Source organism: Schistocerca nitens, chromosome 7, assembly GCF_023898315.1.
Source record: "Schistocerca nitens isolate TAMUIC-IGC-003100 chromosome 7, iqSchNite1.1, whole genome shotgun sequence".
NCBI lineage: Eukaryota > Metazoa > Arthropoda > Insecta > Orthoptera > Acrididae > Schistocerca > Schistocerca nitens.
The window spans coordinates 31,407,852-31,422,596 of NC_064620.1; the positions used below are offsets into that span (position 1 = coordinate 31,407,852).

Sequence of the window (14,745 nt, forward strand, 5' to 3'; positions counted from 1 at the left end):
GCCGATCTCTTGGCTCAGGCCAGGATTGTACCCTTTACGACACTCTGTGGATGGTTTTGGCAGTAGATATAACAGCCCGCGGAAACCTTGAGTATGAGTTCAGTACAGCAGGAATCTCTTGTACAGACTCATCCTGTGCTCTTGAGAATTCATACCTATGTAGTTTTCGAAAGTTTCAATGGGATACAGAGGCAGTTCACTCTGGAGGAATAAGTAAATTGTACAAGATGGGAATCGGATGATATTGATTCCTGGGAAAGTAATTTTCTCAGGGGGCCCACCACTCTTTCATTAGTGCATGTGTGGTGAGCATGGGGTTCCAAGCTATTGCAGCACCTACTTCCTTTCCTGTACTGCAATCTTTCATCTCTGTCTATCCTTGCTTCTCTTGCATTCTTTCTCGTGGTGGCAGCTTTTGATATTGACTCAGGTACTACCTAGGGTCCACTTTCCTTTTGCGGAATATCCTTTCATTCACCACCTTTTGGCTGAAGTAATTTGTTGTACCCTTCTGGTTTTAACCTCCATTTTCCACATTATTCTGTAGTGTGGACAGACTGGGGAATAACACTGTAAGTAGTATCTTCTGCATGTGGTGTTAAAGATCATCTGCCCACAGTACCTGCATATGCCCTTATTTGCTCTTCAAAGCCAGTGTGGTAGCCAGTCCAACATGATGGGATCATTAGGCACCCTTTTGGTGGAGCCCCTTGACAACACAGGGATCACACTGCTGATGCCTAAGCTTCTAGCTCCCCATGCATGCAAGAAGGAGATGCCAATCTTCCCATCTTCCTTGGGCATCAAGACTCTCAACAGTGGTCATCATGCCTTCACAGACTGTAACTATCCTCCCAACTTTGTACAAAAACAAATCTCCCGTGCCTTATCTTTCCAGTCTCCCCCCACCTCCCTAAGTCCCACCATCCGGCCACAGAGGAGCATTCCCCTCGTAACTCATTACCACCCAGGACTGTAGCGGCTGAATTACATTCTGTGCCATGGTTTTGACTACCTCTTGTCATGCCCTGAAATGAGAAATGTCCTGCACACTATCCTTTACATACTTTACAACCCCCTCTCCCCCCCAGTGGTATTGTGTTGTCCACCGAACCTACACAATATAAAATTCTTCAGGGTATCAGACCGCATCGTCATAATTTAAAATGCGCCAACGTTTCAGCCAGCGTTGCAGCTAGCCTTCATCAGGGCCTTACGTTAACTGCTAAATGAACACACTTGGTTCCTTAAATAGCTGCATGAGAAAACCGTGTCGTTACTTGATTGGCTGTAAAAGGAGGAGGAGGAGGGGTGAAAGGTATGCTTTATTGGTGTTTCCTTTATTATCTGTCATTGGCTGAAATAGCTGTTTTCTATTGGTCTTTATATTAATCCACCCCATTGGAGGAGACGGACGAATAGCGAACAGGTGATGGCTGTGACGCCACACTGTTTCCATGCTGTCCAGAAACCGGCTGCGGCGTGCCCTATTTCTATCGCCTCTCTAATCTTTCTTTTGAAAGTGAGAGGCTGTTTCGCTAGGACGCGGGCTTCTTGAAAAAATATTGGTTTCCCGCACTCGTCTCGGTGTTCCGCCACTGCTGACTTAGTGTGTTGTTTCAGGCGGATATATCTTTCATGTTCCGAGAGCCTTGTGCTAATTGGACGTCCCGTCTCACCTATGTAGACTAATCCACACGCACAACCAATTTCATACATGCCAGCTGTGTGTAGTTTGTCAACTGCATCCCTGGTAGAACCGAGCATGTCTGATATTTTGTTTCTGCTTCGGAAAATTGGTTTGATGTCGGCTTTTCGTAGAATTTTGCCAATACGTTCGGTGACCCCTTGTACATATGGTAACACAGCAATGCTCTGTGCCTCCTTCTCCTCTTCCCTATTAGTCTTCTCCCTTGTCGACATGGTGCTGTCTATCATCTGCTTCCCATAGCCATTAGTTCCGAAGATGGACCTGAGGCGTTCAAGTTCTGTCTTCAGATGTTCTTCGTCGCTTATCCTGTACGCTCTCTTCGTTAGCGTGTGCAGGGCGGACTTCTTCTGCGCGGGGTGATGGTGGGAGGAGGCGTGAAGGTACCTGTCCGTATTGGTTGGTTTCCTGTACACTTTGTGGCCAAGTTTACCATCAGGTTTTCGATAAACTTCCACATCGAGAAAAGGCAGCACCCCATTCTTCTCTGTTTCCATTGTAAACTGAATTTTCCTATGCTGTTGGTTAAGGTGCTTGTGGAAGTTCTGTAACTCCTCTTCTCCGTGGGGCCAGATGACGAAAGTATCATCGACATAGCGAAGCCAACAATTTGGACGTAATGGTGCGGACTGGAGGGCTGTTTCCTCAAATGCCTCCATGAAAATTTCTGCTGCGATAGGGGTGAGCCCATAGCTACACCGTCAGTTTGTTCATAAAATTGACCTCTCCACTTGAAATAGGTGGTCGTCAGACAGTGGCGCACAAGCTCACATATATCAGGTGCCACGCGTTCTTCTAGGATGTTCACAGTATCTGACACTGGGACATTCGTGAATAGGGATTTGACGTCGAAACTAACCATCAGATCTTGGTCCATAACACGCATTTCCTTTAGGAGAGACACGAAGTGAGTGGAATCCTTAACGTAGGACTCGGTTTGGTGCACTAGGTGTCGGAGCCTAGGTGCCAGTTCTTTCGCTAGGTAGTAGGTCGGCGAATTTATACTGTTTACTATGGCCCTCCTCCTCCTCCTTTTACAGCCAATCAAGTAACGACACGGTTTTCTCGTGCAGCTATTTAAGGAACCAAGTGTGTTCATTTAGCAGTTAACGTAAGGCCCTGATGAAGGCTAGCTGCAACGCTGGCCGAAACGTTGGCGCATTTTAAATTATGACGATGCGGTCTGATACCCTGAAGAATTTTATTGAAGAAGACAACGGCCGCGGAAGCCTACGCTTACAACTACACAATATAGTCGTCCATCTGTACACAACCCTTACTCCGAACCCCATTACCTCATGGCTCTTACCACTGTAATAGACCTAGATGCAAGACCTGTCCCATACATCCTCCCATCACCACCTACTCCATTCCAGTCACCTATCCCATCAAAGGCAGGGCTACCTGTGAAACCAGTCATGTGATCTACAAGCTAAGCTGCAATCACTGTGCTGCATTCTATGTGGGCATGACAATCAACAAGATGTCTGTCCGCACGAATGGCCATCGACAAACTGTCGCCAAAAAACAAGTGAACCACCTGGCTGCTGAGCATGCTGCCAAACATTACATCCTTCACTTCAATGACTGCTTAACAGCGTGTGCCACGTGGATCCTTCCCACCAACTCCACTGTTCTGAATTGCACAGGTGGGATATATCCTATGTTGCCATAACTCTCCTGGCCTCAAGCTTCGTTAGTTGTCGTCCTCACCCATCCAGCCTCCCTGTTCCCATTCCAGCACAATACAGCCCTCATTCCAACATCACACCCAATCTTTTTACTTCTCTCCCTCCCCTTCCCCACCTCTCCCTTTTCCGCTGTCTAATGTCCCACAGCACATAGCTGGCCTACCCTCTCTCCACCTCATCCCTGCGCACTCCCCAGCAGCACTACACTGTCCGCCACCCCTACCCTTCCATCTCTCCCCTTCCCCACCCCAGCCTTCTCCTTACCTCCACCCATCATGCACTTGTGCTGCTGCACCATTCCTTTTCTCCCACACTCTGTTAATCCACTATTTCATGCCAGACTCGTTCATCCAGCCCATGTTTTGTAAGTGAACAATAACACCAGGCAGTGTTTCAGAAGGTGTTACCGTTGTTTTGTTCATGAAAATGATCATTGAATTAATTTTAGTACCATTAACGTGGCATGAAAGGGGAACAGTGTAGTGCATTTGTTCATGTCCACTTGTTTTTATAGTTCCAGTTTTAGCACCTTTCGTGGCAGCAGTTGTGTTGATCTGCACATCAAAGGTCAGAGAAGTTTCGTCTGTATTCGCTATTTGGCTTAGTTCCGCACTGGTTTTCTTTCGATGTTGAATAATAAAGTGGTGGAAAGATAACATTTTCTCTTCGTACTCCTGTGGCTTTTTCTGAGATATTTTGGTTTTGGTTTACATGCTAAGTCCATGATACTCCATAAACCTGTAGCACCAACTAACTCCACCCTTAAAGTCTGTTAAGTTCCACTGTAGTGCTATCATATGAGCATGTATTTGAATCATTTTTGTATTAAATCCATTGCCATTTTGTGGTGTCCTTGAATCCATTTTAATGTGTCACCTTCTAGTTTTAGCCATTTTGCTTTCAGTCGTCTGTTTGCACATTTAGTCTTCCTCATGTTTTTTCAGTTCTTCTTTACTAGCCCGCCAATCACAAATGGTTATTCTGTTGGTGGAGGGCTGAAATGCCGCTCAGCTGCTCTGGTTCCATGGTCTTCTGCATATGCTATTACTTTCAATTTATGGCCCACATCATACGGATACCTTTTTTTTTCCCCCATTATGAAACTAGTAACTAACAAAAATATTGTACTGTTGCTGATTACACAAATCACTTTCAATTCAAGTTCACTGGCACCGTAGACTGCAGTGATGCATCATAGGCTAGGCAGTGTTCTGGGTCTGTGATGGCATGATGGGTGGGAGGCAATGTTAATAAGCTTGTGAACCCCACAACCTGTGTTCATCGCATTGGTGCGCTGCTTCTGCCAGTTGAATCCAGTGTTGCCAGACAGAGAGAAGTTTGCTGCAGCATTGAATATATGGCCATTTTTAAGACTGATGGTAATTTTAAATCAAACATGGTACTTTTTTATATTAATTTAAAGTATAAGACACCTGAATTTTGGAGGCAATTTATTGAAGAAAAAAGTGCATCTTATAGTCCTTAAAATATGGACTTAGATTCATCTCCCTTTACATACTGAAATGATCTTTCAATATCCTCATATACTTTCTCTATCTCTTCATCTTCAGCTTATGACTTTGGCATGTATACATGAACTATCATTCTTGGTATTGGTTTGCTGTTGATCCCCATGAGAACAACCCTATCACTGAACTGTTCACAGTAATTCCCTCTCTGCCCTACTTCTCTATTCATAACAAATCCAACTCCAGTTACATCATTTTCTGCTGCTGTTGATATTACTCTATACTCATCTGACCAGAAATCCTTGACTTCTTTCCATATCATTTCACTAATACTCACTGTATGTAGAATGAACCTTTTCATTTCTCTTTTCATATTTTATAGCTTTCCTACCATGTTGAAGCTTCTGACATTCCATACCCCACTTGTAGAATGTTACCCTTTCATTGGTTAAGGAATCAGAAAGCCACATTGAACACAGCCTGTCAAGTAAGACTATCTTTGCTGTAGCTGTTAGTAGTGTGGCAACATATTATTCATGATAATCATTCCTAATGTGTGAATGAATCTGTTTTTATTATTCCTTTTTAAACCCTAAATCAACTAACCATCATTTACAGTTGGAAATTAAGGTGCCAAAAAATGGATTGCTTCTATTAAATTATAATCTTTTCCTCGACATAACATGTAGAAAGCTGGGACACCAAACTTTCAAACTTCCATTATTAATATTTCAGAGTTTGCTTAATGTGACAGGCAACTCCAGTCACTTGCAGTAGCTACTCAACATGCAGAGCAGCTGACTAGTGGGTATTGTGCAATTAGTTCTGGAATGCTTATTGCTCGGTTACTACAATCACAGTTTTCGCAGACTGATCACACCTCTAACCAGTCATGTCATGTCGTCCCAGAACACTTCTTTTTCCAAGTTTTGGATTCTTTATTCTTCCCTTGCCAGACGCAGACAACAATATCCACATTGGTTACTGCTGGGGCTGTGTGTGCTGCTAGTTTGCAGATAGTTGCATAGCTCAGGGATCCTACCTAGTATCCAGTCTCTTCCCAAGACCTTGGCAAGACTAGGTCCCATCTGCCAAGAACCATTATTGGATTGGGAGTATCCCTATGTATCTTATACACATTAATACATTTCTGTATGGTAAGTTCAATAGGAAACCATCCTTGACACAGATGCTTCGAACTAAATAAGTGTTGTTGTACACATCTCCATACACTTGAGATGATGTCTACTATAATTTTAAAGTGTTATGAGGTTCCCTATCATCTCATTGGATAAAAAAGTGCACTTAATTGCCACATGCTAGAAGAAAATATGTGAGGTCTGCCGGGGTGCTTCCCATTGTTAAGTTATAATGCCCATAGCTGATGGCTTGATGTGTATTGTTGTACTCCCACATTTTAGAATTTCAGTTAGATTATAAAAGCTTGGGGTATGGTTTTGTGAAATTTTTGATACAATTTGCTGTTATAGAATATGCATTTAACGGTGTTTCAGTCAAACAAAATAATTTCAAAGTTTATACCAACTTATAAATACAGGAAAAATTCACTGCTTCTAATTTTCATTTTGTGATCATGATTATTTTATCATGGTTTGCATTTTAATGAGGTAGTCTGTAGTATTGATAAGGCGTGGAAACTGGTAAGACTGGTTATGGATTGCATGTGATCATATGCTTTGATTTCTTAAGAATATTTCTGCTGGCATAGAAAAACAGCCTTTCTATTCTTCTTAGGGTACATAAGATGGAGTTGATATGTGATATACTGTGGCAGATTTACATACAAATCATCCTATACAGCAACAAAGGAGTATCAGGAGAACAGACAGTGTCCAGTTCATTTTTCCCTTCTACCTTTGAGAAAGAGGGTCTCACATTACTTGAGGAATTCGTTGTGCCACAGCTAATCAGTTATTTGGTAATGATGAATGACGATTCTCCTCCATTTTGAGATATGAAGGAAGAAAAGGGTTTAACATCCTGTTTGGTTTGTGAAAAATTTACAGTAGTAATTATTTTTGGTTAATGATGACACCAAGAAATGAGGTAATGCAACCACACACTTGCAGACAGCTGATGGTTGGCCCACAAAACATTTGCTAGAGAATTGTGCAACTTTCAAGCACAAAACCTTTTACTAGTACTAGTAAAAACATCCTGTTGTACTCCCAGGTTAACGCTACCAACCATACAGATGTATGCCACAGAATGCGGCAGTTCAGGTCTGCTAGTTATACCTTCCTCAGGAGTTTAATAGAAACAGTTTGGCATCAGCACAAACACCTCAAATTGTTTTCAATTGAACCTCCAGCACCCACCACAATACCGTGTGACACCAGCCTCACAAGTAGTGGTGTGTGTATCAGAGCAGTAGTGCTGCAATTGTGGGCACCATCTCTCTTCTGCAAGATCAAGTGCCTGCTGGACACCACACCAATATTCTTATGCCATGCATTTATTTAGGATGCTGCCTGGCCATTCTACAGCCACTGCACACTCTGGTCTTAATTTGGCCACACTTAGCAACCCATCAGTTGGAGTTCACACTCAACTCTCACTCATGTTCTGAGCTTATGTTCGCCATGCTAGGTAGCTTATCAGTCAGAGTTTATGCCTGAGCCCTCGTCTCGCTGGACCTTGTGTCAACCATTCTTGAGCTGTTGCCTTGCTGGTTTTTGCCTCATTCGTCCTTGTACTGCTGCCTCACTGGATTTTACCTCAATCGTTCTCGAGCCACTGCCTCACTGGATTTTGCCTCAACTATCCTCAAGCTGCCTCACTCTACCTTGGCTCATCTTTCCTTGAGCTACTGCCTTGCTGGACCTTGCCTCATCCATCCTTAAGTTGCCGCATTGCTGGACCCTGCCTCATCTGTCCTCGAGCTGTCTCTCACATCCGCCTCTGTGCCAACTACCTTCGGCCACCACTCCATGGATTCCAACCTACACTATCAGGAGCATCCAACCCTGGGTTTGCCTCTTCCATGCGGATGCCACACTGTGTTAGGCGGTTTGGGATGATTTGGGGGAAGAGACCAAATGGTGAGGTTATCGGTCTCATCGGATTAGGGAAGGATGGGGAAGGAAGTTGGCCATGCCCTGTCAAAGGAACCATCCCAGCATTTGCCTGAAGCAATTTAGGGAAATCGTGGGAAACCTAATTCGGGATGGCAGGATGCGGGATTGAACCACGTCCTCCCGAATGTGAGTCCAGTATGCTAACCACTGCGCCACCTCACTCTGTGTGTTCGAAATGGCTCTGCTGCCACCTCATCCATAAGCGAACCACAAATGCGATGTGTTACCATCAATACAGGTGTGTACCACAGGCTGCTGCGGTTCAAATCTACTAATTACATTGCCCTCAGGAGATCTATGGAAACAGCCCATCATCAGCACAAACATGCCAAGTTGTTTTCAACTGAACCTCCAGCAGCTGCCACAATACCATATGCCCCCAGCCTCACCAGTAGCAGTCCATGTATTGCAGTAACAGCACTGCAACTGTGGGCATCACTTTTCTTCTATGAAACTGCGTCTGCTGAATGCCGAGCCAGAGTTCTTCTGCTGGGTGGGTATTCAGGGCACCTACAGCCACTGCGCAGTCCTATCTTAGGCTTAGCAACCCATCAGTCGGGATTCATGGCTCTGAGCACTATGGGTCAGTCGGGATTCATTCTCAGCTCTCGCTCGTGCTCCGGGCTTATGCCAGCTGTACTCAACGACTGACCAATTGAAGTTCATTCTTAATCTCTTCCCTCATCAGACTTCACCTCAGCCATCCTCAAGTTGCTACTTCCCTAAACCTCATCTCAACAATCCTTGAGTTGCTGCTGGTCCTTCTCTAGAGCCCATCTCAACTTTCATTGAGTTGCTGCTTCTCTGGACCTCGTCTAAGTGATCCTTGAGCTATGTTTCACTGAACCTTGGCTAAAACATCCTCAAGCTCACACTTCGCTGGATTGTATCTCAACTGTCCTTGAGTTTACATCTCACTGGATCTTGTCTCATCCGTCCTTCAGCCCACACCTCGCTGGACCATGTCTTCAGCCGTCCACAAGCTCACTGTCTCGCTGGATTTCATCAGTGAAGACTTCCAGTCAAAAACATTCCAGTAGAACATCAGTGTTGTCTTTCAGTTGAACCAAGTAATGTGGACTCACTTCCCAAGAAAGCAAAAAGGTGAATGGCCTTTCAGATCATGATGCACAAATTTTAACTGTAAAAGATTTTTGTGCTGCAACACATGTTAAATATAGTCATCAGATGTTTAGGAAAGCTGATCCAGTTGCTGTAGAGACCATTGTAAACCTTATCAAGGAGCAAGAGTGGCAAGATGTTTATAGCGCTGATACAGTAGACGATAAATATAATGCTTTTCTCAAGACTTTTCTCATGCCCTTTGAAAGTTGCTTTCCGTTAGAACGTTCAAAACAGGGTACTAGCACAAACAAGCAGCCTGGGTGGCTGACTAGAGGGATAAGAATATCTTGTAGAACAAAGTGGCAATTATATCAAAACGTTAGAAACAGTCAAAATCTAAATGCAGCAGCCCATTACAAACAGTATTGTAAGGTGCTTAAAAATGTTATTAGGAAGGCAAAAAGTATGTGGTATGCAGATAGAATAGCTAAGTCTCAGGATAAAATTAAAACCGTATGGTCAGTCGTAAAGGAAGTGGCTGGTCTGCAGAGACAGGTTGAGGATATAGAAACAGTGCATAGTGGGAATGTCCGTGTTACTGATAAGTCGCATATATGTACAGTATTTAATAATCACTTTCTGAATATAGCAGGTGAACTAAATAGAAACCTAGTCCCAACAGAGAATCATATAGCGCTCGTAGAAAAAAGTGTTCCGAGACTGTTACCTGAAATGCTCCTCCATGATACTGACAAGAGGGAGATTGAGTTAATAATTAAATCACTAAAGACCAAGAACTCTCATGGATATGACGGGGTATCTAGCAGAATACTGAAGTATTGTTCTATGTATGTTAGCCCAGTACTTAGCCATATCTGTAACTTTTCCTTTAGGAGTGGTCGGTTTCCGGACCGATTAAAGTACTAGGTAGTGAAGCCACTTTATAAAAAGGGAGACATTGATAATGTTGACAGTTTTAGACCTATTTCTATGCCATCAGTGTTTGCTAAAGTTATCGAGAAGGTTGTATATACAAGGTTACTCGAGCATTTAAATTCACATAATTTGCTGTCAAATGTTCAGTTTGGTTTTAGAAATGGTTTAACAACTGAAAATGCTATATTCTCTTTTCTCTGTGAGGTTCTGGATGGATTAAATAAAAGGTTGCGAACGCTAGGTGTTTTCTTTGATTTAACGAAGGCTTTTGACTGTGTTGACCACAAAATATTACTGCAGAAGTTGGACCATTATGGAGTAAGCGGAGTGCTTACAATTGGTTCACCTCTTACTTTAAGAACAGAAAGCAGAAGGTAATTCTCCGTAATATTGAGAGTGGTAGTGATGCTCAGTCCCAATGGGGCACTGTTAAGTGGGACATTCCCCAAGGGTCGGTGCTGGGGCCACTGCTGTTTCTTATTTATATAAATGATATGCCTTCTAGTATTACAGGTGATTCAAAAATATTTCTGCTTGTTGATGACACCAGCTTGATAGTGAGGGATCTTGTGTGTAATATTGAAATAGTAACAAATAATGTAGTTCATGAAATAAGTTCGTGGCTTGTGGAAAATAATTTGATGCTAAATCACAGTAAGACTCAGTTTTTACAGTTTCTAACTCACAATTCAACAAGAAACGATATTTTGATCAGACAGAATGGGCATATTATAAGCGAGACGGAACAGTTCAAGTTCCTAGGCGTTCGGATAGATAGTAAGCTGTTGTGGAAAGCCCATGTCCAGGATCTTGTTCAGAAACTAAATGCTGCTTTATTTACCATTAGAACAGTATCTGAAATAAGTGACACTTCAACACGAAAAGTAGTCTACTTCGCATATTTTCATACGCTTATGTCGTATGGTATTATTTTTTGGGGTAATTCTTCTGATTCGAAAGGGTATTTTTGGCTCAAAAACGGGCTGTTCGAGCTATATGGGGTGTACGTTCGAGAACCTCTTGTCGACCCCTATTCGATAGCCTGGGAATTCTGACATTGCCCTCACAGTATATATTTTCTTTAATGTCGTTTGTTGTTAGCAATATTAGCCTATTCCCAAGAGCTAGCAGCTTTCACTCAGTTAATACTAGGCAGAAATCAAATCTGCATGTGGAATGCACTTCCATGACTCTTGTGCAGAAAGGAGTGCAGTACTCTGCTGCATCCATTTTCAATAAGCTACCACAAGAACTCAAAAATCTTAGAGTTTCCTCATGGCTCACTCCTTTTATTCTGTTGAGGAGCTCCTGGAAGAGCTAAAAAATTAAGCAAATTCCAGTGTTACATTGTTGATTTTCTTTATTTAAACTTACGACTTGCCACCTGAATATGTTTTTTTTATATTTCATTTTATCTGTTTCTAATATCGTGTTATAATTTCATGTATTGACTCGCTCCATGACCATAGAGACTTCTCCTTAATTTGGTCCCACGGAACAATTAATAAATAAATAAAAATAAAGAAACTGTATTGTTGTATTATGATTGTTCCTGACTACATTCTGTTGTAGCATACTGCTCCCCTCAGTTGCAAATACAAAACTTCCTTATCTGTCTGTTTTTTGCCTGCTATTACTACAATAATACAGTTTTGTCAATTGTGTCATAATTAATACACATTTTACCTCAGACATTGAAAATGCTTTGTTTTGCCCTGTCAGTCCTTGCGATACTTCTCTCTGTCATTCTCTGTCTCACTCCTCAGATTGTTTTCCACCTCCCAGCTGCCATAATCCTTTCCTCCTCCCTCCTTCCTCCCTCCATATACGCCTATCTGCTAGACAACTGCTTATCAAGGAGTGGTACCAAACCCCCCCCCCCCTCCCCATAAAATACTTCCTCCCCCTGAACTGTATTTTTTTTTAATGTGCAGTTCTTTAAGTATCAGAAAGCATAACATTGCTCTGATGCTCTGTTTTAATAAGTTAGTTGGGGTAATTTAGAGTTCATTCTGTCAATTTTAACCAGTATACCAATATGCAGTTCATGACTGTTTCCTTATTCTTATTCTTAAGAGTTCCAAAACTCACCTTGCTCCACAGAAACTTTGCTATGTTTATACAAAACTTGCATTTCTGTTAGCAAATAGCACACTTTCTTTGATAACTTATAGATATATATAGTTTAAATTATGAAATTGCTCTGCCATCATGTAAAAGTTTAAAGTTTTCTTGAAGCTTCATGATTTTTTATAGAATCATAAATTTATAATATAATATAATATTAAATGTGTATAGCATATACATCCAACTATGTATATGAGTTTGCAGGTAATGAAATTCTTATGTTGATCACAAAATACTTATTTTACATCTTCTCTGTGCCGCTTGGCATTTTACCATTTCCCATTGTCAAAGGAACAGAACACCATTGTTATAAAGTACTGAATCCAACTTGCTATAACTAAGCATAAGTGCACTTGCGCTTAGTAAACGTAAGTTGAGAATGATTCTTTGTATTATTAGTGTTCTGTTACGTTGACAGTGATGAAATGCCAAAATGCACAAGGGAGAAAGAAAATGAATACTTTGCGGTCGAGATGAGAGTTTCATAATAAGTGTAGAACATGACTGCCATGTGTCAGGAAACCTTATATATAATTTTTTTTCCAGATTTGCTCAGTTGGCTGCTAACATTCTCATACGCAGAAATGTGCAAGTGTATTTGTTCTCACAAATATGTCCAACACCTTTTGTTCCATTTGCCATTCTGCATTTCAAATGTGCTGCTGGGATCATGGTAACTGCATCACATAACCCTAAGGATGACAATGGATACAAAGTCTATTGGAGCAATGGTGCACAGGTAATATACAATTATTTTCTTTTTAAGACTCTCTCTCTCTCTCTCTCTCTCTCTCTCTCTCTCTCTCTCTCTCTCTGTCGCTATATATATCGACTTTCCCCAAAATTTTTTTGCAGCAAGGTGCTTTCATCTTCACTATGCTATTATTGACAGATATTACAAAAGAAGTTAATGTATTAGTTTCAAGTGAAAATTGAAATAATAAATAATTAATGATAGATACTTTTGTGTTACATACTTCAGCCATAAATAGACTGTAATATTCATCAAAGATTGACCTCTGGAGCTCTTTGTTATAATCACGGATTGGCAGAATTTAGCTATTTTATAGATAATATTTTGTGATTTATTTGATATAAATGAGTCTTAAGTAAAGTGCTGAAATGTATTATTGTACATTTATTTTAATGTGCCTCATAATTCATATAACGTCTTGCATTACCGCTCATACAGTAGTGTAGGATATCCATCACACAATTTCGATATTATGCACCCATAACCCTCACTACATATTAGACTTGGATAAGTACTGCTATCACTTTTTGTCTTAAGAGTCTAACTTAACCCTCCTTTTGTTTCACTCATCATGAGAATAAAGATGTTATAATGTAATGATTACATACCCTTGATTTAAACACATATGAATGTTTCTCGTAGATGATACTGAATTTTTTAAAAGGGTATTGATGCATTTCAGAAAGGAAGGCAAAATTCAGCTGAAAGAGAGGAAACAAGCAAGATAACAATGTTTTGTATTGCATCACTGCGTAACACTTGAAATGATGGTTGTATCTAATTGCTAGAAGTTCCAGAATAAATTTCTGTAAAATCAAAAATAGTACTACAGCTAAGACTTTTAATTGTGAGAAGTATTTCCAATAGAAACTTAATTTACAGAGAACTATTCTTTAACCTGATTATTTAGAAAATGTATCTGTCTAATCTCTTTTTTGCTGTTGGACTTAATGGCTGCAGCTATGCTAACAGAATCTTTTCTGAAAGGAAGCTCTGTGACAGCGAGCTACAGAAAGGCCGGTAGCGATGTGACAGCCAAAGAGGGCAAATATTGAAAAGAAGCAACGCAACATCAATTTATGCAGTTAAGTTTTTGGGTATATTGCTGAATGTTATTAACAAAATGTGAAATCACCGTTTTTTGGATCCAGCTATTTTCTTCAGCACGTAATCGTCATTCGTTGATATAATGCAAAGAGATAGCATTGAAAAATGTGGTTGCTGTTTATATTGAATTTGGTGCACTGTAGATCATACATTGGTGCATAGAACATGTGGCTAATATGTCAAAATTGTTTTTAAATCTTGAAGGAGATCTACATCTCTCTCCAATTTAGCGTTAATGAATGTCATTTCATTATTACTTAAAGCTGTTTGAGCGTACAATTTTGAACCTAATTCACTGATGGATGTAGGTATCTCTTTTTGTGTGCAGCTTATCATTTCAGTTCTGCCACAGTGAAAGTTGTGCTGTAAGTTGTTTTCATTTTGTTCAGAAGGCAGAGACAGGCTCTCACATATCCAGCAGCTTATTTCTTTGCCAGACATTTCATCTTGTTGTTTACAGTATGAACATTTTGTTCATGAAATAATATTTAGTATCAGTAGCTAATAAAAATTTTGACTCGTGTTATTTTTAGTTGAAATGACATATTGCAGTGCAAGAGAAAAAGATAAACTGAAAATGGCTATTGCATGGCCAAAACCAGTAATTCTGCAATTCTGTGAAATCAAGACAGTTAAATAAAAGTTAAGTAAGAGAAATGTAGGGCTCAGTCAACTGTTTACTTCCAATTGTTCTCAGAGTAAAAATATGTTAAATATCTGGGGGAAATGAACTGCTATGCCTGCTGCAATTCTAACAGAGACCTGTAATTCAGAGCATCGTTAGTAATGA

The 14,745-nt window shown here is 40.8% G+C and overlaps 1 protein-coding gene across 1 annotated transcript in view; it reads left to right on the forward strand.

Annotated features, from left to right (window-relative positions):
* Positions 1 to 14,745, forward strand: part of LOC126195833 (phosphopentomutase) — a 127,223-nt gene that overhangs the window by 12,102 nt on the left and 100,376 nt on the right. Inside the window, exon 4 of the mRNA XM_049934508.1 lies at positions 12,641 to 12,833. Coding sequence (XP_049790465.1) covers positions 12,641 to 12,833 — 193 coding nt within the window. The remainder of the gene's footprint in view (positions 1 to 12,640; positions 12,834 to 14,745) is intronic.